This window comes from Muntiacus reevesi, chromosome 6 (assembly GCF_963930625.1).
Source record: "Muntiacus reevesi chromosome 6, mMunRee1.1, whole genome shotgun sequence".
Taxonomy (NCBI): domain Eukaryota; kingdom Metazoa; phylum Chordata; class Mammalia; order Artiodactyla; family Cervidae; genus Muntiacus; species Muntiacus reevesi.
This window is the reverse complement of record NC_089254.1, coordinates 97,396,021-97,417,603: the sequence shown is the minus strand read 5'-3', so window position 1 is coordinate 97,417,603 and position 21,583 is coordinate 97,396,021. Positions and strand designations below refer to the sequence as shown.

Genomic DNA, 21,583 nt, shown 5'->3' with positions numbered 1-21,583 from the left:
GGAAATTAAAGGCCTGAAATATTGACACAAATACACATAAATGCATAAAAAAATATATTTACTCCCACCCTGGGATATGTAAACCACCTGCAACAAAGTAAACCTATAAAACCAAACTACTCCAAATTTATACCCAAAATAAGCAAAAATAGCAAGATCTGAAAACCAAAACCAACTTTAATGTATTTTGGATAGTAAACTAACAAAGGGTCCTTCCTAAAAGCTGTAAAAAAAAAATTCCATCTACTGCAACTATACATAAGGAGAGGGGGAATTTCGTAACACTTCCCAGATATTATCCAGACCTCTGAACTAAAGTTGTTCAGTAACTTCTCAGTGACCTGCTAATTTTATATTTTAATAACCCTTAACACTACACTTCTAGCTATAGAGAAGGAGACTTAAGTTGTAAGGAAAAATAGAATCCTTGTCAAGATAACCAGTATTCACCCAAAAATATAACCACAGAAAAAAACCTGCCTTTTTACTAGAGACCATTCTTGAACCCTGGTGGCTCAGACGGTAAAGCATCTGCCTACAATGCGGGAGACCCAGGTTCAATCCCTGGGTCAGGAAGATCCCCTGGAGAAGGAAATGGCAACCCACTCCAGTATTCTTGCCTGGGAAATCCCATGGACAGAGGAGCCTGGCAGGCTATAGTCCATGGGGTCGCAAAGAGTCAGACACTAGTGAGCGACTTCATATTCTTTAGTAATTACATCACTAATGAAAAGATCCACTTTGGGACAGAAGAAAGGACATGAAGAGTACATTAATTTTGTGGAATAAAACACACTGCAAGGCAAGGCTAGGTAGGATATATACAGAACTGTCGTGGAAAGCAGGAGGCTAAAGGATCACCTTTGTAGATGGTCATTAAGAGGGAAAGAAAAAGGATACAAAAGACCTGGAGGGCAGACTGTCCAGGAACAAAGGAAACCACTGAAGCCTTCCTATTTAAATGGCTTCTCACCACCAGATTTCAAACCAATATGTTACATTATGGATTCAAGTTTTTAGAGACTAGCCTGAGAAGTTCATTAATAGAGAAACATGTCCTCAGGTCTAGAGAGTCAACAGTTAAAATGATTTTTTTTTAAAAGCTGTGTTAAGACAGATTGTATGTTTAAGTCCTATTTTACCTAGGATTTAATGAATATTTTGTTTACTAAATATTATAATGTGAATAAAAATAAATGAAGAAATCTGGGGTCTGCATTTACTCACGGAGCAGAAGTAAGATGATTATGTACACTCCGACTTTCCTTAAAAAGCATTCTGGGAAAATTGAAAAAAAAAAAAAAAAAACAGTTATTTTTCCATAGCAAACAATAACAAGATAATCACTTTGTCATTTTAATCATTTGATACTCAATAGGCTACTACTTGCTATTTACCAAATAAAGACTTACAATGGTACATACAGTAAATTCAATAACCTATTTTATGCAAAACTTTATATTACCTCTTTATTTAAATCTTTTAAAAGATTTCTGTTGATTTAAGATGAACACTTTAGGATGACAGGTTGAGACAACCAGGCCTATTAATTTTAACAGTCTATACTTAACTCTTTAAACTGAGCTACCCTTAGCTTTTGAGATACCACTCTAAACTGACTGTATTTTCAATAGAACTAAAGTTGTGCCTCTTTTTCTGCAGTCTAAATCTTGTATTCAGTTACTTATCTTCAAGATACCCATATAAAGTTCCCCTCCCAAAGTTCATAACCTTCTTCCCCCCTCCCTTTTTCTCTATTAGGAAATTTAGGTGCAAAAAAGAAAAAGTGGTGAGTTAAAGAGAGTCACTTTTATGTTTATCTCTATGTCCATATGACTTTTTTCTTTTAAGTGAGTGAAGTTTTCAAAGTAGGCATCATCTGAGATGACTTACAGAATGTCAAACACACTAGGTTCTTAGGAAAATGAATGTAATATGTGTGTATATATGTGTCTTTAATAACAGCAATAAGAGAGTAAAATAAAATCTAGGATGTCACATTTCTTACCTTGCCTGCATCCAGCCCTTAGGCCACAATGGTTTCACCTCTGTCTCCATAAAGGATTTAAGATAATCCTCAGCAGACTGGCTTTTATTTGGCTCTAACTCATAGCATCCCAATTTGATCTCAACAAGGTTACATAACAAAGTTCTAAACAGATTAAAAATATATATATTTATATATAAATCTGACTGCAAATTGTAGAAAATTAAGCTTGAAACAGATGTTTTTAAAAGCACACAAATCTGACAGCAATAATAAAGAATATTATCTGAAGAATTCAGAAGATGACATGAAGATAAATAATTTCTAACATATATCATTCAGTGCACTATAGCCAAATCCCCAGTATAAGATAATTCCCTTTGGTACCTTTAATCCAGGCACCAAAGTTTAAAAGGGGTAGTCCTACAACTAAACCCTCTACTAAGAGTACAGAAATACTGGTAAGAAAGATGACTGGTTACACAAACGTACTGAGTACTTCACCTCTGAAACCAGTATGACTTACTCAATAATAAGATTAGTTTATGAAAAGTACTATGTGAAAATAAAAGTGATAGAACTCTATGGATATTAGAACCAAATCAATTTCTCTTGAATAAAATTTTCCTACACACTAACTTTTGGTTGCTTCTAATCGAGTTTTCCATTTACTCTAGATTCTTTTTTAATGAGAAACCGTAGAAACTGTACTTCTGCATTATCTATCTGGTTGAAAGTGAAGGTTTTCGTTAAACCTTACCTAATGGTGTCATCCCAGTGGAATTTCTTCCTTGGTCCTATGACACGTTTCCCCGGTTTCTCCTCGTCATCTTCCTCGGACCCATTTTTTTCTCGTTCTTCATCTGTTTGAAACCTAAAAATGGAAAACATTTTATGCAGCAAAGTTTTAACCCAACATTGCTATAATATGCTCCTTGGATACTTGTTGAATTGCTTCAAAGACAGGGTAAATAAGGAATTTAACTTTCCACATAATACTCTGAATTTGAAGTGCCTTATATAGCACTTTGGTAAATAAGGTCTTCAAATTCTAATATAAAGGCATGAACACTTATCTTTTGTATCCAACTGCAACCAGTCAAGTAGGTCAACATGTGAAATATCTTATCAGGGTCAGCTCTAGCTTTGATCACACTCATGCACAACACAACATCAAAAGACCTTTTTGCCTTTTACCCCAAAGCACCTGAGTGGGAAGTGCCTTACCATTTAGAAAATATTCAATTATGCCACTCTAGTGGTTTAGGTGGATTTCTACTTAAGACCAATCCCTAACAGCTACAGGTATTTCTCAAGTGCAAAAGCCAGTCCAAATAGAAGAGGTACATACTTGGCACACTTAGCCTGATTACGAGCCTGGCAGTCCTCCTGGTATTTAAATAGCTGTTCAGGCATGACATTGCTGACAGCCAGTTTCAGCTTTTGCAGAGGTTCTCTTAAACGATCATCCTGAGGGAAAAAAAACTAAAAGTTTTTTCAAGCATATTTACATAGCCTATTTTGTAAGCAGGTCCTCAAAAGATGAAATCTGGGTTTTAGATATTGATCACACAACTGAAATGTTAGCATACTCAAATACAGACATTTCTTCTACAATGCTGACTTTTCACAATGCACACTAGATATAAAATTAGGATAACCATACTTCTCAGACAGCCAAACAGTCCCAGTTTTTGCCTGTTGCTTTAGCATAATTAATAGTGTTCAATTACATTCTTAAAAATACTCCATGCTTGGGCAGTAAATTATATCCACACTTTAACTATAATACAATGATTAAATAGAGACCAAAATCTAATAAAAATAAAATACAAATATTACTAACAAGCATTTTACTTATTTCATGCATACCAATTACTATTGCAGCACACAGGACAGTGTTTGCTATAAAATACCATTCTTCAAAATGTGAAATCCAGTATCATGGTTTTTATGTGATCTTAAGAATTATATAGTTGAGACTATCTGCCTGGGAAAAAGTCAAGTATCCATCAACAGTTAAATGAATAAATTAACTGAAATATATTCATACAATGGAACACTGTACACATAGCAGTAAAAATGGAGTCCCACTACACGTAAAGACAGATAAACCTGAAATGCATAATGTTGAGTGTAAATAAGCAAGCTGAAGAAGAAAACAGACACTGTTTCTCCATTTATATGAAGCTCACAAACATGCAAACCACACAATTTGTTTAGGGGTACAAAGGTACATAATTATACCACACGAAGAAAAGCAAGGGTTAGATAAATGTCTTCTTCCATAGCTAACATTCCACAGTCCAGGAAATCTGAGACCTCAAATAAATTTCATTTGTTCATTAACCTGCTTGAACTGAGCAAGAACTGTAGTTTCTCAATTCAAAGAACCATTTTATTAATGGAAGTATACAACCTGTAACACAGAATTCCATGCCAAAAGCAGAATTAGGGTGGAAAGGATGGAAAGGACTTGGATCTGGCCCAATGTATGGAAGAACTTCCTGATGTAAGGAACACTTAGAGGGGCTGTAGTGGAAAAGAACCTAGTAAAACACTGATGATTACAATGAATAATCTTTGAGTTTACATGCAACCCTGTGATTCTTTCCATTGGTCTTCATGTCTGTGTGAGTGTGTCTGTATGGGTCCATTTCAGGAATAAAAAAATTGAGTGACACATGTCAGATTATTTCTTGAGGATACAGTTGTGTCAGCTATGAAATGAAGTTAATTTATCTCATCCAGGAAGCATTAGAAAACATTACTTCTCATCAAAACTTATCAACTTGAAAAGCAGTTGTATTCCAGGCCTTAAAAAGAACATTCTGTGGTTATTAAATATATATACTATGACTATCGTTATTAAATATATATACTATGACTATAAAGCAAAACATATACTATGACTATATGCAAAAGCAGCAAACAGAAACCAGTCTCTTTACAGGTTCTAAAACCCCAGATGCAGTTATTATTATTCCCCTTCTTACCTGGACATTGAGATGTAACTTCTTCAGACGTTTTACCAGTGTTTCTTTATTGCATGGCACGAAAGCTTCAAGGTGGGAGTAGACACCACTACGAATGACAGGGCCTAGTTCCTGCAGCTGTAACTCAATGCTGACCAAAAACAATAACAAATAAGTAGTAGAGAATTTCTTTTAGGTAGCAACAAACAGGCAAGGAGACAGAGGCAGATTCTTTTCTCATTTTATACTTCCCTGATTTCCCAGACAGCATTGTTCGAGTAAAAAAACAAAAAACCCAACATAAATAACAATGCTATAAAAAAATTTCAATGAATCTAGTTTAAGAGTAGAATTTATAACCCTAAACAAGATGGCAAATAATTTGCTTTTTTTAAATTGAAGTATAGCCAGTTTACAATATTGTGTTAGTTTCAGTTATACAGAAAAGTGATTTAGTTTTATATATATGCTTTTTCAGATTCTTTTCCACTATAGGTTATTATGAGATATTTAATATAGTCCCCTGTGCTATACAGTATCTTTATCTATTTTACATATCACCATCATGTTAGTCACTCAGTTGTGTCCGACTCTTTGCAACGCCATGGACTGTAACCTGCCAGGCAAAGAATTCTCCTTGGGCCTGCAGCCAGCAAGGCATGGAATTCTCCAGGCAAGAATACTGAGTAGGTAGCCATTCCTTTCTCCAGGATATCATCCCAACCCAGTGACTGAACCCAGGTCTTCTGCACTGCAAGCATATTCTTTACCATACAGCAGTGTGTATCTGTTAATCCCTAAATTCCTGGAAATTCCCTGGTAGTCCAGTGGTTAGAACTCCATGCTTCCACTGCAGGGGGCAAAAGTCTGACCCCTGGTCGGGGCCCTAACATCCCACAAGCCACACAATATGGCCAGAAAAAAAGTCCTTAACTACTAATTTACTCCCCTTCCGGTGCAAATAATTTTTTTTTTTTGGTCTTTTATTTTTAATTGGAGGATAATTACTTTATGTTATGTTGGTTTCTGCTGTACACCACCACCACGTGAATCAGCTATAACCAAATAACTTCCTAATGATAGGGGTAAAGTCTCCATTTTTGCGTAAAGCACAGGAACTCCACTATTAACCAAAAACTCATTTCCTCAAAGAGATTTCATAATTCCCCTCACCACCCTGCAACCGTTAGTTATACTAGAGTTTTTTCTGTAAGTTCTCAGAGTAAATTTTCCTTAAACGTGTTTGAAAAAATTACAGATTCAGAAGAGGCTACACACATAGTTTTATCTATCTTTTATTGGCCTTATTGTGCCTCCACTGCACAAACTAGATATTTATTTGTTTATTCAATATACTCTAATTCTCCAGTTCCTAAAGGGTATTTAGCCAAATAGCTGCTTTAAAAAAAAAAAAAAAAGAGTTTGTAACAGCCACCACATTCTTAGCAGGACAAGTCTATAATAAACAGCTGAGGTTTCTTTAAGATGGAAGACATTATATCTGGCAGCTGCTACTGTAGAAAGGTGAGGCCAAACTGGGCCCCTTGGTAGCAAATTACGCCCATCATCATGTTCTTCTATAGGAGAAGGTGCTGACAGACTTAAATACTTTCACAAATGTAGGTGCATCCTAAGATTCAATTAACAGCTTTTGGGGAAAAAAAGAAACCAGAAACCCTGCCAGATCAAATGTATCTAACACTTATAATATACACTGCAATTTCAGAAACAATGAAATGTGGAAAACTAACTATATGCCTTAGAATTGACAGTATAAAATTTTCAGTATTAGAGAAGCCAACACAATAAAGAAATAAATGAACAGAAGTTTAAGACCTAGTAGAGCCAGAGGGTCAAATGCAGAGGTTCATACGGAAGATAATCACTATGGTCATGAGTTCTGTGTATAAACATTTGGTTAAATAATGCGGTTAGAACTTATTAAAAGTCTAGACTCTGAGTAGGAGGCATTTTAGGCTTGTCCCATTATAAAAGGTTAGTTAAAGCTGAAAATAAAATAGAAACTCCAAGTAGTAAGAGATTCCAAGTAAGAACAGATTAAATCAATGACCTACTTATGAAAATTAGTGGTTTCCAAAGAGGGGGTAACTCAGAAACTGGAAGCACTGACTCTGCTCCCAAGCCTCTATTAGGTAAAAATTAGAGAAAAGGATTAACCCTAGAGGTTACTGACTGTATTGGTCTATCCCAAATAGATACAAATTCGTATCTGAGAGCAGTTTAAGTACACATCCCTCACATATATACTTTAATATTTTTTCTAAGAATTCCAATCTTTTAGTATATGGGGATGACTAAAATTTACCTAAAAAAATTCATGGAATTACTACTCCAAATAATCGTGTATCATATGCCCTGAGACAATCAACTCAGTACAGAGAAATAAGGGATGTTTGTTCAGGAACGTGTAAGAAGACAAGAGAGCATAAGAAAGTTACTAAAAGGAAAAAAATTCAAAGCCTGAACACTAAGGCTTGTAGAATTACAGGAACACTCTCTGTGAAATAAAAAAATAGATGGGCTCAAAAAAAGACTAGAGGATTTAAGACGGACATGGCAGGAATTAACAGAGAAGCCTGTTAACAGAATACTGGTAACTGGTATTCTGCTTACTTCAGATGTTATGTCCCAAGTATGATCTTTTGATTATCAAAGAGAGAAAAAGAGTTGTCCCCTTACAGAAGAGTATAATAAAAAATGACTGTCTTAGTCACAGGAAAAAGATCTAATATAGTAAACTTGGGCTATTAGGTAAAAAGAAAAAGAGCTAGTCAGATCCCTGATCCTGGAATCCAGGGCAGCTCTGATAAGTAATGGTTACACTGGTTATTGAACCTAAGGTTTAGAAGAAAGCTAGGTAAAAGGACGTGACACTGACAGGAAGGATTTGCAAGCAAACTGAATAAACCTGAAAACCCCTGGCTATAATAAATAACAGGAACAAGAAATTCCTCTGTCTCCATGCTAGTCCATGGGACCAAAATATTTTTTTAAGTACTTCAGGAAAAAGAGAGAATGCATTAATTAAAATAGTTATCAAAACCAGAAAACCAACTCATCCTTTATATCTCATGAGAAACTAACTCCATTATATATTTAAAAGACAGGAATTATAGTATTAGAAACGTTGCCTCGTTTCTGTATATATGATGCTACTAAACCACCAAAAGTAGGTATACATTATTTTCATCAGAAAGGAATTTACTGCTTTCCCCAGGACCACTTCTCTTTTGCCCATTCCTGCCTGTAGTCAATTATATACTCAATTTCTGGAACCACAGTCAAAATTTATAAGTCAATAGGTTTATAAATACAGCTTATTTGACCACAATCTTAGAACCTGCAATTTCATTAACATCAAATTCTAGCTAAGGGTGAAGATTATCACTGATTTAAATACTGTTTGTATCATAACCAGCTTTTACCCTTTCCTTTCCAATTGAACACCTGTCTTCTCTACACTGCCTCCATCCTATCCCATAACAATGATTCTTCATTAAATCATACTTTCCATTTGGATATAAAATGTCTGTGTGAATTTTAATGTAAACAATCAGAGATGTCTCAAAAAGATATCTTCACATAACATGACAAACACTGCATTTAAACGCAGGATAACATTCATCCCCATACAGTGGTCACCTGCTCTGGTGGTTTTCCCACTGGAAGCTTTGATTATCTTAAGGGGTCATGGAGAACCACTGTACAAAGACACACAGTTTTGCTGAGAAACTTAATCACACACGTTGTGAGGCCAAAAGGAAAGAGCCAAGGTCCGAGAGTAACCAACCAAGCCGCGTCTGCGCCTCAGAGGTCTACAACATTCCTTAAAGAATTCTTACGGTGTTTTAATCAAAGAAGAAAATTACTTACTCCAGAAGAATATTATTCATATCCTGGGTAAAGAATTTTTTCCTTCCTTCTTCATCAAAAAGTTTGGCAGCCTACAGAAACACAAGATTGTCAATAAAACCCTCAATAAACATATCTGTTTCCCTATCTACTTACTTTAGAATAAGTTCCTTGAGGGCGGGGCTAGGATTAGTTTCACTTTACATCCCAGCTATTACCTGGCATGACAGGCAATTAAAGGGTACTGAGACAAAATTTAGCATACATAACATTCTTTCCTATTATGTCTGTATTTCATTTTTCTGAATTTTCCCAAATTCAATAAGTTATACATATAAGATTTTTTAGTGCTATGGGTATCTTGTGTATTTTGAGTATCTGTTAGTTTTATTAATTCTCGCTGTTGTCTCCAAGATGACAGAAAGCTGCTGTCTCATTTTTTACTAGACAATATTGTCTAACAACACGTCTGATATTCTATATACTGTACACATTACCATGTTTAATCTTCATAACACCCAGTGACATAGGCATTATAGCCCCCATTTTAGAAACAAGGAACCTAAACCTAAACGTGATATACCCCCAAATCACACTGGTAGTGAATGGTGGATCCAGGACTCAGACCAGAAGCTTTCTGACTTCAACTGTATAACACTGTGACTCTGTACAAAGATACTGAGCTTCTCCAGCCAGTCTGTGAAGTGAAAGTCGCTCAGTCATGTCCGTCTCTTTGCAACCCCATGGATTATACAGTTCATGGAACTCTCCAGGCCAGAATACTGGAGTGGGTAGCCTTTCCCTTCTCCAGGGCATCTTCCTGACCCAGGGATTGAACCAAGATCTCCCCCATTGCAGGCAGATTCTTTACCAGCTGAACTACAAGGGAAGCCCCGCAGCCAGTCTGGGTTCCACTTAATAACTAACAATGAAAAAACTGGCCGTGGTCATTATCCAGGGATGAGCAAAAATCAATTCAATGAGGGTAAGAATGATATTTTCATCGCTGTGTCACCTTAACCAGTTTACCAGAAACAAAGAGTATACAAACCAATACACTAACGTAAGTAAAATTTACTGGGGAAATCACAAAAGACACGGTTCATCTTAAGACACCCGAGATACAAAACATCCTGATTCAATAATCTGAGTAAGAAATATGCTGACTCTGTCAACTCTGTTGATAATTTTATACTGTTTGACAACCTCACATGCTATAAATAGATGAGGACAATTTTGGGGATATGCCTCAGCGTTTCTTAGAAATGATGAAGACTGGGTATGTGTATGGAGAAGAAATATAGGAAGAAAGCCAGAACAAAAACTAAACTTCAAGAAAAAAAGACATCAAGAGGCTGAACACTGGAAGAATGTTACAAAGTGAGAAAAGAGCTACAAGAAGAAAGTCCTTATCAGACAGAGGTGAGCACTGCAAGCAGTTATGAAACTTGCTTCCTGAGGAAAAAACACCATCTCCTATTTGAAAGACAAAAATATGGAGAATTTACAGATACTAGCAAGTGAAATGAATCTTCTTGCTGATAATTTCCTAAGAAGTTAGGAAGTCCTGCCATGGCAACTACAGAAAGAGTTTTAGTATATGGATATGACAGCACCTGACAAAACTGAAACACACTCACTGCTCATCAGTTTTGTGTACTAAGTGGGAAAGAAAGGCAGACAACACAGTGGACAGAGCGCAAGTTATATACAGCGCGATGGTCCTCCCTTTCAATTCTGACTGTGTATTACGGCTCAGCCACTTCCACCAGGACACTGTCTCCTCAGCAGTAACTGGGGTCCTGAGAGCACTACACTCAGTACACAGTATAGTTATTTGCTAAACAAATAATAGCTATTATTATTAATTACATGTTGAAAACCCTGGATTATATCCCTAGCACTTTTATATTTAAACCATCAAAGAAACTAAAGATTTTAGGGGCAATATGGGACAGCAAAAAGCACGTACCTTGGAGTCAGGTGAACCCTTGTGTTTAAATTCAGGCTCCACCACTTACTAGTTGTAGGGCCTGACCAAGCTACTTCATCTACCTCCACTTAAGTTTGTTAGCCACAAAAAGGAAACAATACCTTTACTTCATACAAGGGTTAAGAAGATCAAATAAAAAATCTATATGATTAATAAGATGACTGCATATTTGATAAGCACAGAAAATAGCAAGAGTGAAAAGCAAAGGAGGGGAAAGAATAAAACAAAATATAAAAGAAAATGACAGAATAAAGATTATATCATTATCATTATAACAGCTGTAGGTAAGAGAAAATCTTAAGGAGAATTTTGAAATGATGAGAAAAGCTATTCCATGCAAAAATAAAGAGAAAGGAACCCACAGTAAAATCAGACAATAATGAATTTGAGATAAGAAACATTAATAGCACAGACAGGGCCATCTTCAAGTGATACACATCACAACAGAGATTGAGCCAGCAAGAACTGCATGGGCCAACAAACAACACAGCATAGACATAAAGCAAAAATCATGGCAATACAAGTCATAACCTCAGAAACACTGGCAATGAGATACTTGAACACACTTCTTTTAAGTCCTCAACTAACAAATTACCTTAAAATAAGTAAAAATTTTATTTAGAGAATTTAATAAGCGGTGACCTCAGAAGAAATGCTAAAGAACAAAAAATAGAAAAAGAATAAAATTGATAATTAGAATCCATGAGTCACCTGTTGGAAAAATTAGATAGATCTCCTGCTCCCCTAATCAGATACTTAAAATTTAGAAAGAGTTAAGAGAAATAAATACAACATGGAGATGATTAATAAATTTAAAATGTGATTTAAATGGCTACTATAACCCTAGAAGAGACAAGTTATAAAATATACTTGTTAACAATTATTTTTTATTATTTAATAATTTTTAATAATTACAATAATTATTTTTAATAACAACATATTTGCAAATGCATGAAATAAAATCCAGAAAAATAGTTTAATAATGGTTGTTCCATACTGGGGGTGGAAAATGTCTGATTATCGGGCATGTTTCCCTCCCTAAGTGAAAAATACAACTTATATTGAATATATAACTTCTGTAATCAGGGAAAAATAAAATAAAAAAGAGGGCTAAAAACATGGCATGGGTTTAGACAAACATGCCAAAGTAGTATACACTTATTTGTTCCTACCTTCCCTGTATTTTCTTTACCAGGCTATGTAAGCCAATAAAAATTGTACTTATGAAAATTATACAGAAAAATATAAGATGAAGTGAGGTAATAAAACAATGAACTGTATCCATGCTGTGTGCGCATCTGTGTTCAGTCACGCAATCACATCCAACTCTTTGCAATGCCCTGGGCTGTAGCCCACCTCTGTCTACGGAATTTTCCAGGCAAGAATACTGGAGTGGGCTGCCATTCCCATGTTATAACTAAACTTAAAAGAAAAAGACTATGCACAGATTCAATGCTTAAAAGGAAATACAGAAAATAAAGTTACTTAAAAGTATGTTAGGATTATAGGTTATTATTTTTGCTTGAAAATAAGTATTTATTGCTATGTTTATGCAGCAAACAGAAAACAAGAGAATTATCACACTTACTACACGGAGGTCTTCGATACGTTTTTCAAGGAGGACAGGCAGACCCTCTGGGAGTGTAGGTACCACCTTGGGCATAACTTGAGAGGCATAGGTTGGCTGGGTGGTGTTTCCATTCTCTCCCCCTGACTCTGAGAGGGGGCTACCATTAGAAGCAGCATCCAGTAATCTGTCAAAGTCGAAATCATCTAGCATCTCTAGGGCATTTTCAGCTTCCTGAAATAGTTCATGTTCGTTTGTGCTAACAAAGATGGGGAGGTCCGGATCAGCACTGTTCAGATTCAGGTCCGAGACATCATTTCCCAATGCTACAGCAGCAGAGGGGGGGTTATTCAGAGAGGAGGTTGAGAAGTTCACTGGGGTTTTAGGGTTAGATTCCTTCTTTAATGCATCCTTCTCTTTTTGAAATTTTCTTATCATGGCAGCTAGAGAAAGAGAATCTTTATAACGTTTCTTCTTTTTTTCAGATTTGTGTGAATTTAGAGCCATAACTCTGTGAAGAAAAAAGTGATCAGTTAGGTCTTTATGATTTTAGTGGTTAAAACCCCATGGAAATAAGGAGGCATAGAGTTAAAATAACATCATCTTCACCATCTGGACTGTCATTTATGAAAGGCAGATGGGTAAATGGCCATTAGAGTGAATAAAATGAAAGGGATAAAGTCAACAGAAATAAACAACACTATTAGAGTTCTGGTTTATTAAGTATACAAAGTTAGGAAACTCCCTGTGGTCCAGTGGTAAGGACTCTGCACTTTCACTGCCAAGGGTGCAGGTTTGATTCCTGGTCAGAGAATTAAGATCCTGCAAGTCACAGTCAAAAAAAGAAAAAACGAAAAGTATATGAACTTAAATTCCTACACCTTTTGGAATGTTCTTTCTTTGCCACATCTATAAAGAATTAATGAAGTATTAATAGAAGAATTAATGAAGTAAAGAACTGCACTTTTGCTGAAAACAGAGTTGACTTTAAAAACAACCAGAGAAGCCTACATAGTACACCTTCAAACCCCAGGTGGTTCGTGCTACAAACTACCAAAGGAATGCAAAATCCCCTGAGTCAGTCTGTGAGCCTTCCTTCATCACCACGTCATTTATCCAGACCTCATTCTGTCTACTACCTTCTGATCCCTTTTCACTTTGCATTTCTTCTCTCTGAGGGTGTGGGATAGATACATGTAATTTTCAGTGACAACTTTCTCTCTGTGGGGATTATAAGGAAAGGGTGGTCTCGGTTTAGCTATCCCTTTCTCTAAGAAATCTTTTCTAAATTCCTTGGCTTATATGCTTCTATGTGCACTACAGAAACTAAAAATGATGATTAGTGCTTTGAAGGGAGGCCACTGTTTCATTTCACACTTATATATCCAAAACCCAGACAGTGTCTGGTATGCAGGAATTATGTTTGTTGCTCAGTCGTGTCCGACTCTGGACTGAACCTGCGTCTCCTGCATTGGCAGGCGGATTCTTTACCACTGCACCACCTAGGAAGCTCAATCTCGTGTATCAAAAGTGAAAGCGAAACCGAGGTCGCTCAGTTGTGTCCAACTCTTTGTGACCCCACAGACTGTAGCCTACCACGCTCCTCCATCCATGGGATTTTCCAGGCAAGAGTACTGGAGTAGGTTGCCATTTCCTTCTCCAGAGGATCTTCCCAACCCAGGGATCGAACCTGTGTCTCCCGCATTGTAGGCAGACGCTTTACCATCTGAGCCACCAGGGAAGTCCCTAATCTCATGTATAGGAGGAGCTAAGTACCTCCTTACATCAACTCTTGAGATTTTGAGAGTCCCAAATTCAGATGTATCTCTTCCTCTGCTACGGAGGGGAGAAAAATCCAGCCTCTCACAAGTTTCTGTCCCTGGGCTCTATCTAAAAAAGCCATAGAGAAGTAGGGACAACTGGCAGTTTCATGATTGCAAGGTTCATTTTATTCTTATGACTTTTTATTCCATTTCTCTCTCTTGATCTCCTTTTTGTTTGGTGGCTGTGCCTCTCGACGTATAGGATCTTAGTTTCTAACCAGGGATTGCACCTGGATCCTGGCAGTGAAAGCACCAAGTCCTAACCACTGGACTGCCAAGGAATTCCCTCTTATGACTTAATAAGCTTTTGAGAAATTCTACTTGGCTTTTTAGAGGCAATATCATTACCTAAAGTGACAAGCATTAAGAATAGCTAAGTAAAACCAATGACTTTTAAAAAATATTAAAACAACCATCAATCATTTACACAAGGATTAATGCCAATTCTCAGACCCCGGGTATCTAAGCTTTGTTTTAGTTCAAAAAATTAAGAAAACGTGTTCCATTTTTCAAACTGATTCTTGTTGATAAAATGTTGTAATGAGCAAAATACTTAATGAACAAATACGTAAATCTGATTTAAAACACCTAAAGTCTCTAAGATGACTTCTACTTAATAATAAATATTATTAAAATGTAAGTTAATGGGTCACTGACATTTATAAATATTGTATTAAATTAGATCCAGCTAAGTTGAACTAATTAATGCTAAATATATCTTTCTAAAAAGGAGTGCTTATCATGCTACAATACTAGTTCCCTCATTATATCTAATTTCACTTACCCCAGTTGTTTGGGTAATTTTTTCCTTGGCTTCTTCTCCTTTTCCCCTTCCTCTTTCCGCTTCCTCTTCTTCACCTCAATATCATCTTCTTTTATTTTGGGAATCTATAAAATGATAAAATATATCACTTACCTAAGTGTTACTGCTCTACTCTTTGATGATACCAATCCAGGGAAAATGGTTTTACTCAAATTTCAGGGTGCATTAGAACTGCTTGTTAAAATGCAAATTCTCTGGGTCCATGAGAACTCCCAAACCTTGGTTTTGGCTCAGTTATCTGGGGGAGAGCCTTTTAATCTTCATTTTTAACAAACATTTTGATAATTCTGGTGCAAATATGTCTTTGGCTCACATTTCAGGAAACACCTAAAGACATTTTATTCATTTCTCAAATACAATATATACATTCTATAAAATGTGCTTTACATCTTAGAAAAAGTAACTGCTATTATTACCAGTCATTTCCATATCAAGTCTTAAGCTAGGGAGGTGGAAGGGGGGATCAAGATGGGGAACACATGTAAATCCATGGCTGATTCATGTCAATGTATGGCAAAAACCACTACAATTTGTAAAGTAATTAACCTCCAACTAATAAAAATAAATGAAAAAAAAAAAAAGTCTTAAGCTATCCTAGAACTACAACCTTATCCAGAAATAGCAGACTATGAGGCTAGATACGGAGAGAGAAGTTTTAACAGAAAACATAATTCTACTATGATATAAAAACACACCTTCCCGTATTTTTATGATTTTACTTTAAAGCATGTAGTTAACTATAGATTCATTAAACAATGATTAGCATTCTACTTTTCCGTCTATTCACAGCCGTAAAGCACAAGCAAAACCCAAACACCACGTCCTTTTAACTGAGCGCTCCCACTGCCGTTGCGGTGCTGGGTAAACTCACTTTGGCTGGCTTGTGCTTTTGGTTGTCTGTGGTATCGTCTTCTTCAGTATCTGAAGCTTGGCGAAACTGGAGAGTGCCAGTGTTGATATAAAAGCCTCCATATTTTGTTGTTAGAGAAGCAGGAACTAATTCGTCATACTAGATTGAAAAAAATTTTTCAGATATATCTTACTATCTTTAATTCTATAAATGCGTCAAAGAAATTCAATCCCGTCAGCATCTTCCTTACATCTTAACTACAAAACTAACTGCAATGAAGATGTCTGTGAATAAATTTAGAAAAAGTTAGTATCTGGAACAGAAATGAGCTCTGATCATTCAGTATTTATTAAAAAAAGAAACTTCTCAAACACCGAAGCTAATTCTAAATATATCATCTGCTGAGAAAAACTTAACAATCACTGATATTCTTAATGACAAATGATTCTGATGAGATACTGAAACAAGTTAAAACAAAAGACTAAATGGCCAGACGACAAATGAACTTCACTTCTTACCAATATTGGTATTAATACATAATTTTATTCATAAATAGATTGTAAAAATTAAAGGTTGTTTCTTCTGCCTTAGTTCTAAGTTTTTAAGTAAGGAATATTTTGTAAACATATAAAACAAAAATAAGTTTTAAAGGGAAGTAGAAAAAGAACTGCCCTGTTCAGTAAGCATACACTGAGAATCCAGGTACTTCTCTGAAAAAGAATCAAATTGTATAAATCAGTATGAAGATCTGGTCTAGAGTATCACGTTAAGTTGATGTCCTCTAAGCTTCAATTTTTTAAAATTTTATGTAAGTATATATTTATGGCTGTGCTGGGTCTTTTGTTGCTACACAGGCATTCTCTAGTTGTGTAAGTCTGGATTTTAAGCTTCATCTTATCTCACCTGAAGAAGAAAAAACAAGCACTAAATTGAAGGTCAATCTTAACTAAATGAAGGTGTTCACGGCAAAAGAGGAAAAAAAGGAACTACTTATCTAACAGAAGCAAGATACCTGCTACCTGGGGTCCCCAGAACTCTACTTAAGGGTTCTCTTCATATTATATAATTAGTCTTTAAGAAAGTGGTATTTGTAAGGAAAATTCTTTTGCCATGGGCAAAATATATACAGAACATATTTGTTAAACATATTAAGGCTAAATACAAAGCTTGTGATTTTAAACTGCATCCTCTTTTTTTTTTTTAAACTGTATCCTCTTAAGTTACATGGAGAATGGAGAAAGCCTGTACATTTAATGATTTTGAACCAAAACTGAATGATGTTAGAAAAAGAAAAAAGGAACAAACTCCTTTCTTGTTGCTCTACTTGAGGGGTTACTACAAAGACCTATGGCTATGACCTTCAGAAAGGGCCCAGTACTATCTGTAAGTAAAGGAGTGATGTGAGGAGTAAAGAATTAAAACTGAAAAGAACGAGAAAAAAAAAAAAAAAGTGAAAAGAATGGACTTCCATGGTGGTCCAGTGGTTAGGAATCTCCACATTTATCTGGAGAAAAACGTGATGCTAAAGGATACATGCACCCCAGTGTTCACTGTAGCGCTGTTTACAATATCCAAGGCCCAGAAACAACCTAAATGTCCAATAGAGGCATGAATAAAGAAGATGTAGTACAAACGAGAAGGCACTGCAATGAGAAGCCCAGGCACTGAAACTAGAGAGGTGCCCCGGCTTGCTACAACTAGATAAAGCCCACGCATAGCAATGAAGACCCAGCGCAGACAAAAATAAATTTTTTTTTTTAAAGTGAAAAGTCTCTCTAGTAATTATTTTGAAAATGTATAATTGTGATAAGACAAATACACCTGCACTTTTTGCTTACATAAATTTGTATAATGCTTTACAATTTTTATCTTCCTCGTATAAATTATTTCACTTGGTTCCCCTGATCCCCTTTGGAGGCCAGGAAGGCAAATATTACTCCCATTTTATAAGTGAAAACCAAATTCAGAGAGGTCAAGAAGTTTGCCACAGTAGCAGTATTGGTTTATGGCAGTGTCACTGACTGTTTTCCCAATCTACCCACTGTAATAAGCAGCATCTCGTGTTAGAAACACACTCATCACCAAGCTACCAGACAATGCGGAGGTGCTCATTATCTACCTTCTTCAGCAGTATTCTGCTGAACTTTCCCTATCAGAACACTCTTCAGGAGAACAAACTCTTTATGCATATTTGATTTAGCCTTTTTAAAAAAATATAACCAAGTGGACTACAATTGTCTTTAATAAACCTGGCAACCGTACTAAAGTGACACAACCAATATGACAGAGCAAGGATAAATACACAGCTTCCACTGCACTGTGAGTTATAAATGTGACAAGCATTTTTTTTTCTTTTCTTGCAAGGTACAGGCTATATTCTGGGGTTGTTTTTGTTAAGGTAACACTCATTTATAACCTTACATAAGTTTCATGAGTATATGACATTTCTACTTCTGTAATAATTTTAGCCTTTTAAGTACAATGTATTAAGAGGCAATGGATCACTGAACTTGCAAACCAGATTTATCAGATCCTTTGCCAACAGAGATGCCTAGCTATTGTGACCCAGAATAAATCACTTAACATCAATACTTCACGGCTGCAAAACAGATTCAATATTACTTACTTCATGAAGTTCTAGTGAAATTTAAAAGACATAACCTAAATAAAAGCATTAATCATCTCTGGTATTATTTCAACAATGAAAAGATTTCCTTTGTTTTTTAAAAATTTGGCAGCATGCATGTTAGACTCAAAATAATCTTAAAAAGCATTTATTTTCAGATATTACAGTAGTAAGTATTAATAGTACACAATTCTTAAAGTGAATCAGAACCAGATTATTTTCAATCCCTATTGAATAATATACAAATAGAGAAAGTCTACTAGTGGGAATTTCCTAGCGGTCTAGTTGTTATGACTCTGCACTTTCACTTCCAAGGGCCCAGGTTCAATTCCCAGTCAGGGAACTAAGATCCCATGAGGATGACACAGCCCAAAAAAAAAGCCTATAAGCAATATACCCATTGGAAAAAAACAAGAAAATCATTTGGTTGGCTCATAAGTGTTTTATGTCTGAATCACTGAATTATTTCATGTAAAAACGAAATAATCTGTTAAAGAAAATGATACAAAATTATTTTGCAAGTCAATAAACAACCTGTGTTTTAGTTCAATTTCCTCCTATAAAACAGAGACTGAAATTGTCCTATAAATATGTCAGTAACTGTATAAGTTATATATACATATGTATAACAAATAAATATATATTTTTATATATATTTATATATATATATATAACACAACAATTTATACCTACAAAATTTATCCTCATTTATTAAAGCAGTGGCTTTCAAATTTTCTTCACCAGCCCAAGTGGAAAATATATTACCCATCAAAACCCAGTGCATGCATATAAACACACACACACACAATAAAAATCACATAATATATCAGTAGCTTACTATAACAGCTCCTACTCTATTTCATTCTCTTTGAAAATGCCAGCCAGTCTTTAAATTGATACACAAAGAAATTACATTTCACAAAAATAGGTTTGCAAAACACTTTTATTCAAATATTTGGAATGCTACAAAGGAAAATACTAAAAATGCTCTTTATGAAAGGCTACATACCATATGATTCTAACTGTATGATGCTGGAGAAGAGGCAAAACTATGAAGACAATAAAAAGATTAGTGGTTGCAGGTGTTAGGGAGGGATGAATAGGTAGAGCATATTATTTTTAGGGCAGTGAAACTATCTTGTATGACAGTATAATGGTGGATACATGTCATTATACATTTGTCAAAATCCACAGAAGGTACAACACCAAGAGTGAATCTGAAAGTAAACTATGGGCTCTGGGTGACGATGTGTTGATGCAGATTCTTCACCTGTGACTAGCATACCACTCTGGTGGGAGAACACCGATAATGGGGGAAGCAGTGCATGTCGTGAGGGCAGGGAGTATACGGGCAATTTTTGCACCTTCCATTCAATTTTGCTGTGTACCTCAAACTGCTCTAAAAAAGTTAAGTTTATTAATTAAACTCAAACAAGGGCTCTATGTCAACCCGGGGCGGGGGGGTGGGGGATGAGGAGGGAGATGGGAGGTAAGTTCAAAAGGGAGGGGATATGTGTATTCCTATTGCTGCTTCATGTTGAGGTTTGACAGAAAACAACAAAATTTTGTAAAGCAATTATACTTCAATAAAAAATTTCTAAAAAATTTTAAAATGCTATTTATGTAAGCCTGAGTACATGCAATGTTCATTCATACACGGCATGGCTGAGTTTCCTCTTGAGTTATTTAGAATTCAAAATCTACTTTACATAGAGTGTTAACACCAGTACTATTGGTTTATATTTGCTTTCTGCTTTTCGATGGGCTTCCCTGGTGGCACACTGGTAAAGAATCCACTTGCAGGAGCAGTAGGAGAGATGAGTTTGATCCCTGGGGTGGGAAAATCCCCTGGAGAAGGAAAGGGCAAACCCCTCCAGTATTCTTGCCTATGAAATCCTACGGACAGGGGAACGTGATGTCCATGGGATCGCAACAAACGGGATACAAATGAAGCCACTGAGCACCCACACAGGCTTTTCAGCATGTCATTATCTTGAGTCTCAGAGTACATAATTCTGCTGGGCAAGTCAGTCGTAACAGAGAAAACTGGGTGATGCTACAATAAAAGACTTGCTCCTGGTTCACGGTGAATTAGAAAACAAGTGGAGTCTAGAATCTAGTACTTTTGACTTTAATGTCAAATCAAGGTCAAAACTCTTTGAGACCATTCCATGCCCGAACCTACAAAAAAGGCTGACAACCTTTTTGGTAACAGAAAGTCCTCTCAACTCCAAAGGACACTGTCAACATTTTACTTGTACAGAGTAGGCTTGCAAACCAGTTTATGTCAGGAAACCAAAGTAACACAGGAGTACGACAGGGTGTGTATGCCTCAAGCTGGAAGTCCTTCCTATCACCTTCCTACCACTACATGCCTTGTCATCCTCTACACAACCAAGCCCTGTAGTAACAGGAAAAAGAGATACTAATTTGCGGGTAGTCTAACAGCCACCTTAGTGTCACTTTCTGTATATTCTAAGCAGTCACTACACAGTGCAGGGGATATCATAATGCAGGGATTAGATTATTCCAGCACACTGAGAAGAATGTAAGAACATACAACTTACCAACCCCTAAACATGGCATGCCTTTATTTATTTGCTATGCAATCAATGGACTGCTGTAGTCCTGAAATGCTCTCCTGAATTCCTCTTCCTTTTATAAGAGAAAGAAGATTCCAGGGGGAAAGCTGTAGGGCTTCATCAAAACAGACTGTGATGAAGGATAGCATTCAACTATCACCACTGTAGTAAAGATTGGCAGCAATAAAACCATGAAGCACAATTTCAAGCTATCTGCCAGATTAACTACAACCCAGCAGCCTCAGTCTTCAAAATCTCATGGTTCTTATCTGAAGGTGTTTCAAAACACACCTGCCCTTGGGAACATCGATAAAAACTCAAGGTGGAAATATTCTCTGATGAATAAATCCCACCACTAGAAACTTAACCTATACATATAATTTTACTCCATAATTATCTTACATGCCTACTCAAGTACACGAAGAAAAATGTGTACTGTTGATGGCTCAATTACTTGTAAGCACAGGAAACTGGAACCTTTTTT

The 21,583-nt window shown here is 36.1% G+C and overlaps 1 protein-coding gene across 2 annotated transcripts in view; it reads right to left on the bottom strand.

Moving 5' to 3' along the window:
* UBN2 (ubinuclein 2) overlaps nt 1–21,583 on the bottom strand; it is a 79,084-nt gene that overhangs the window by 26,739 nt on the left and 30,762 nt on the right. Inside the window, exons 4-12 of one of the 2 annotated variants that reach the window (XM_065939146.1) lie at nt 15,913–16,050; nt 15,003–15,106; nt 12,417–12,906; nt 8,857–8,927; nt 4,984–5,113; nt 3,339–3,457; nt 2,748–2,861; nt 2,009–2,152; nt 1,228–1,278 (exon numbers count right to left, since the gene is read on the bottom strand). In XM_065939146.1, the coding sequence (XP_065795218.1) occupies nt 1,228–1,278; nt 2,009–2,152; nt 2,748–2,861; nt 3,339–3,457; nt 4,984–5,113; nt 8,857–8,927; nt 12,417–12,906; nt 15,003–15,106; nt 15,913–16,050 (1,361 nt within the window). The remainder of the gene's footprint in view (nt 1–1,227; nt 1,279–2,008; nt 2,153–2,747; nt 2,862–3,338; nt 3,458–4,983; nt 5,114–8,856; nt 8,928–12,416; nt 12,907–15,002; nt 15,107–15,912; nt 16,051–21,583) is intronic. The other variant, XM_065939147.1, reaches the window with a different exon arrangement.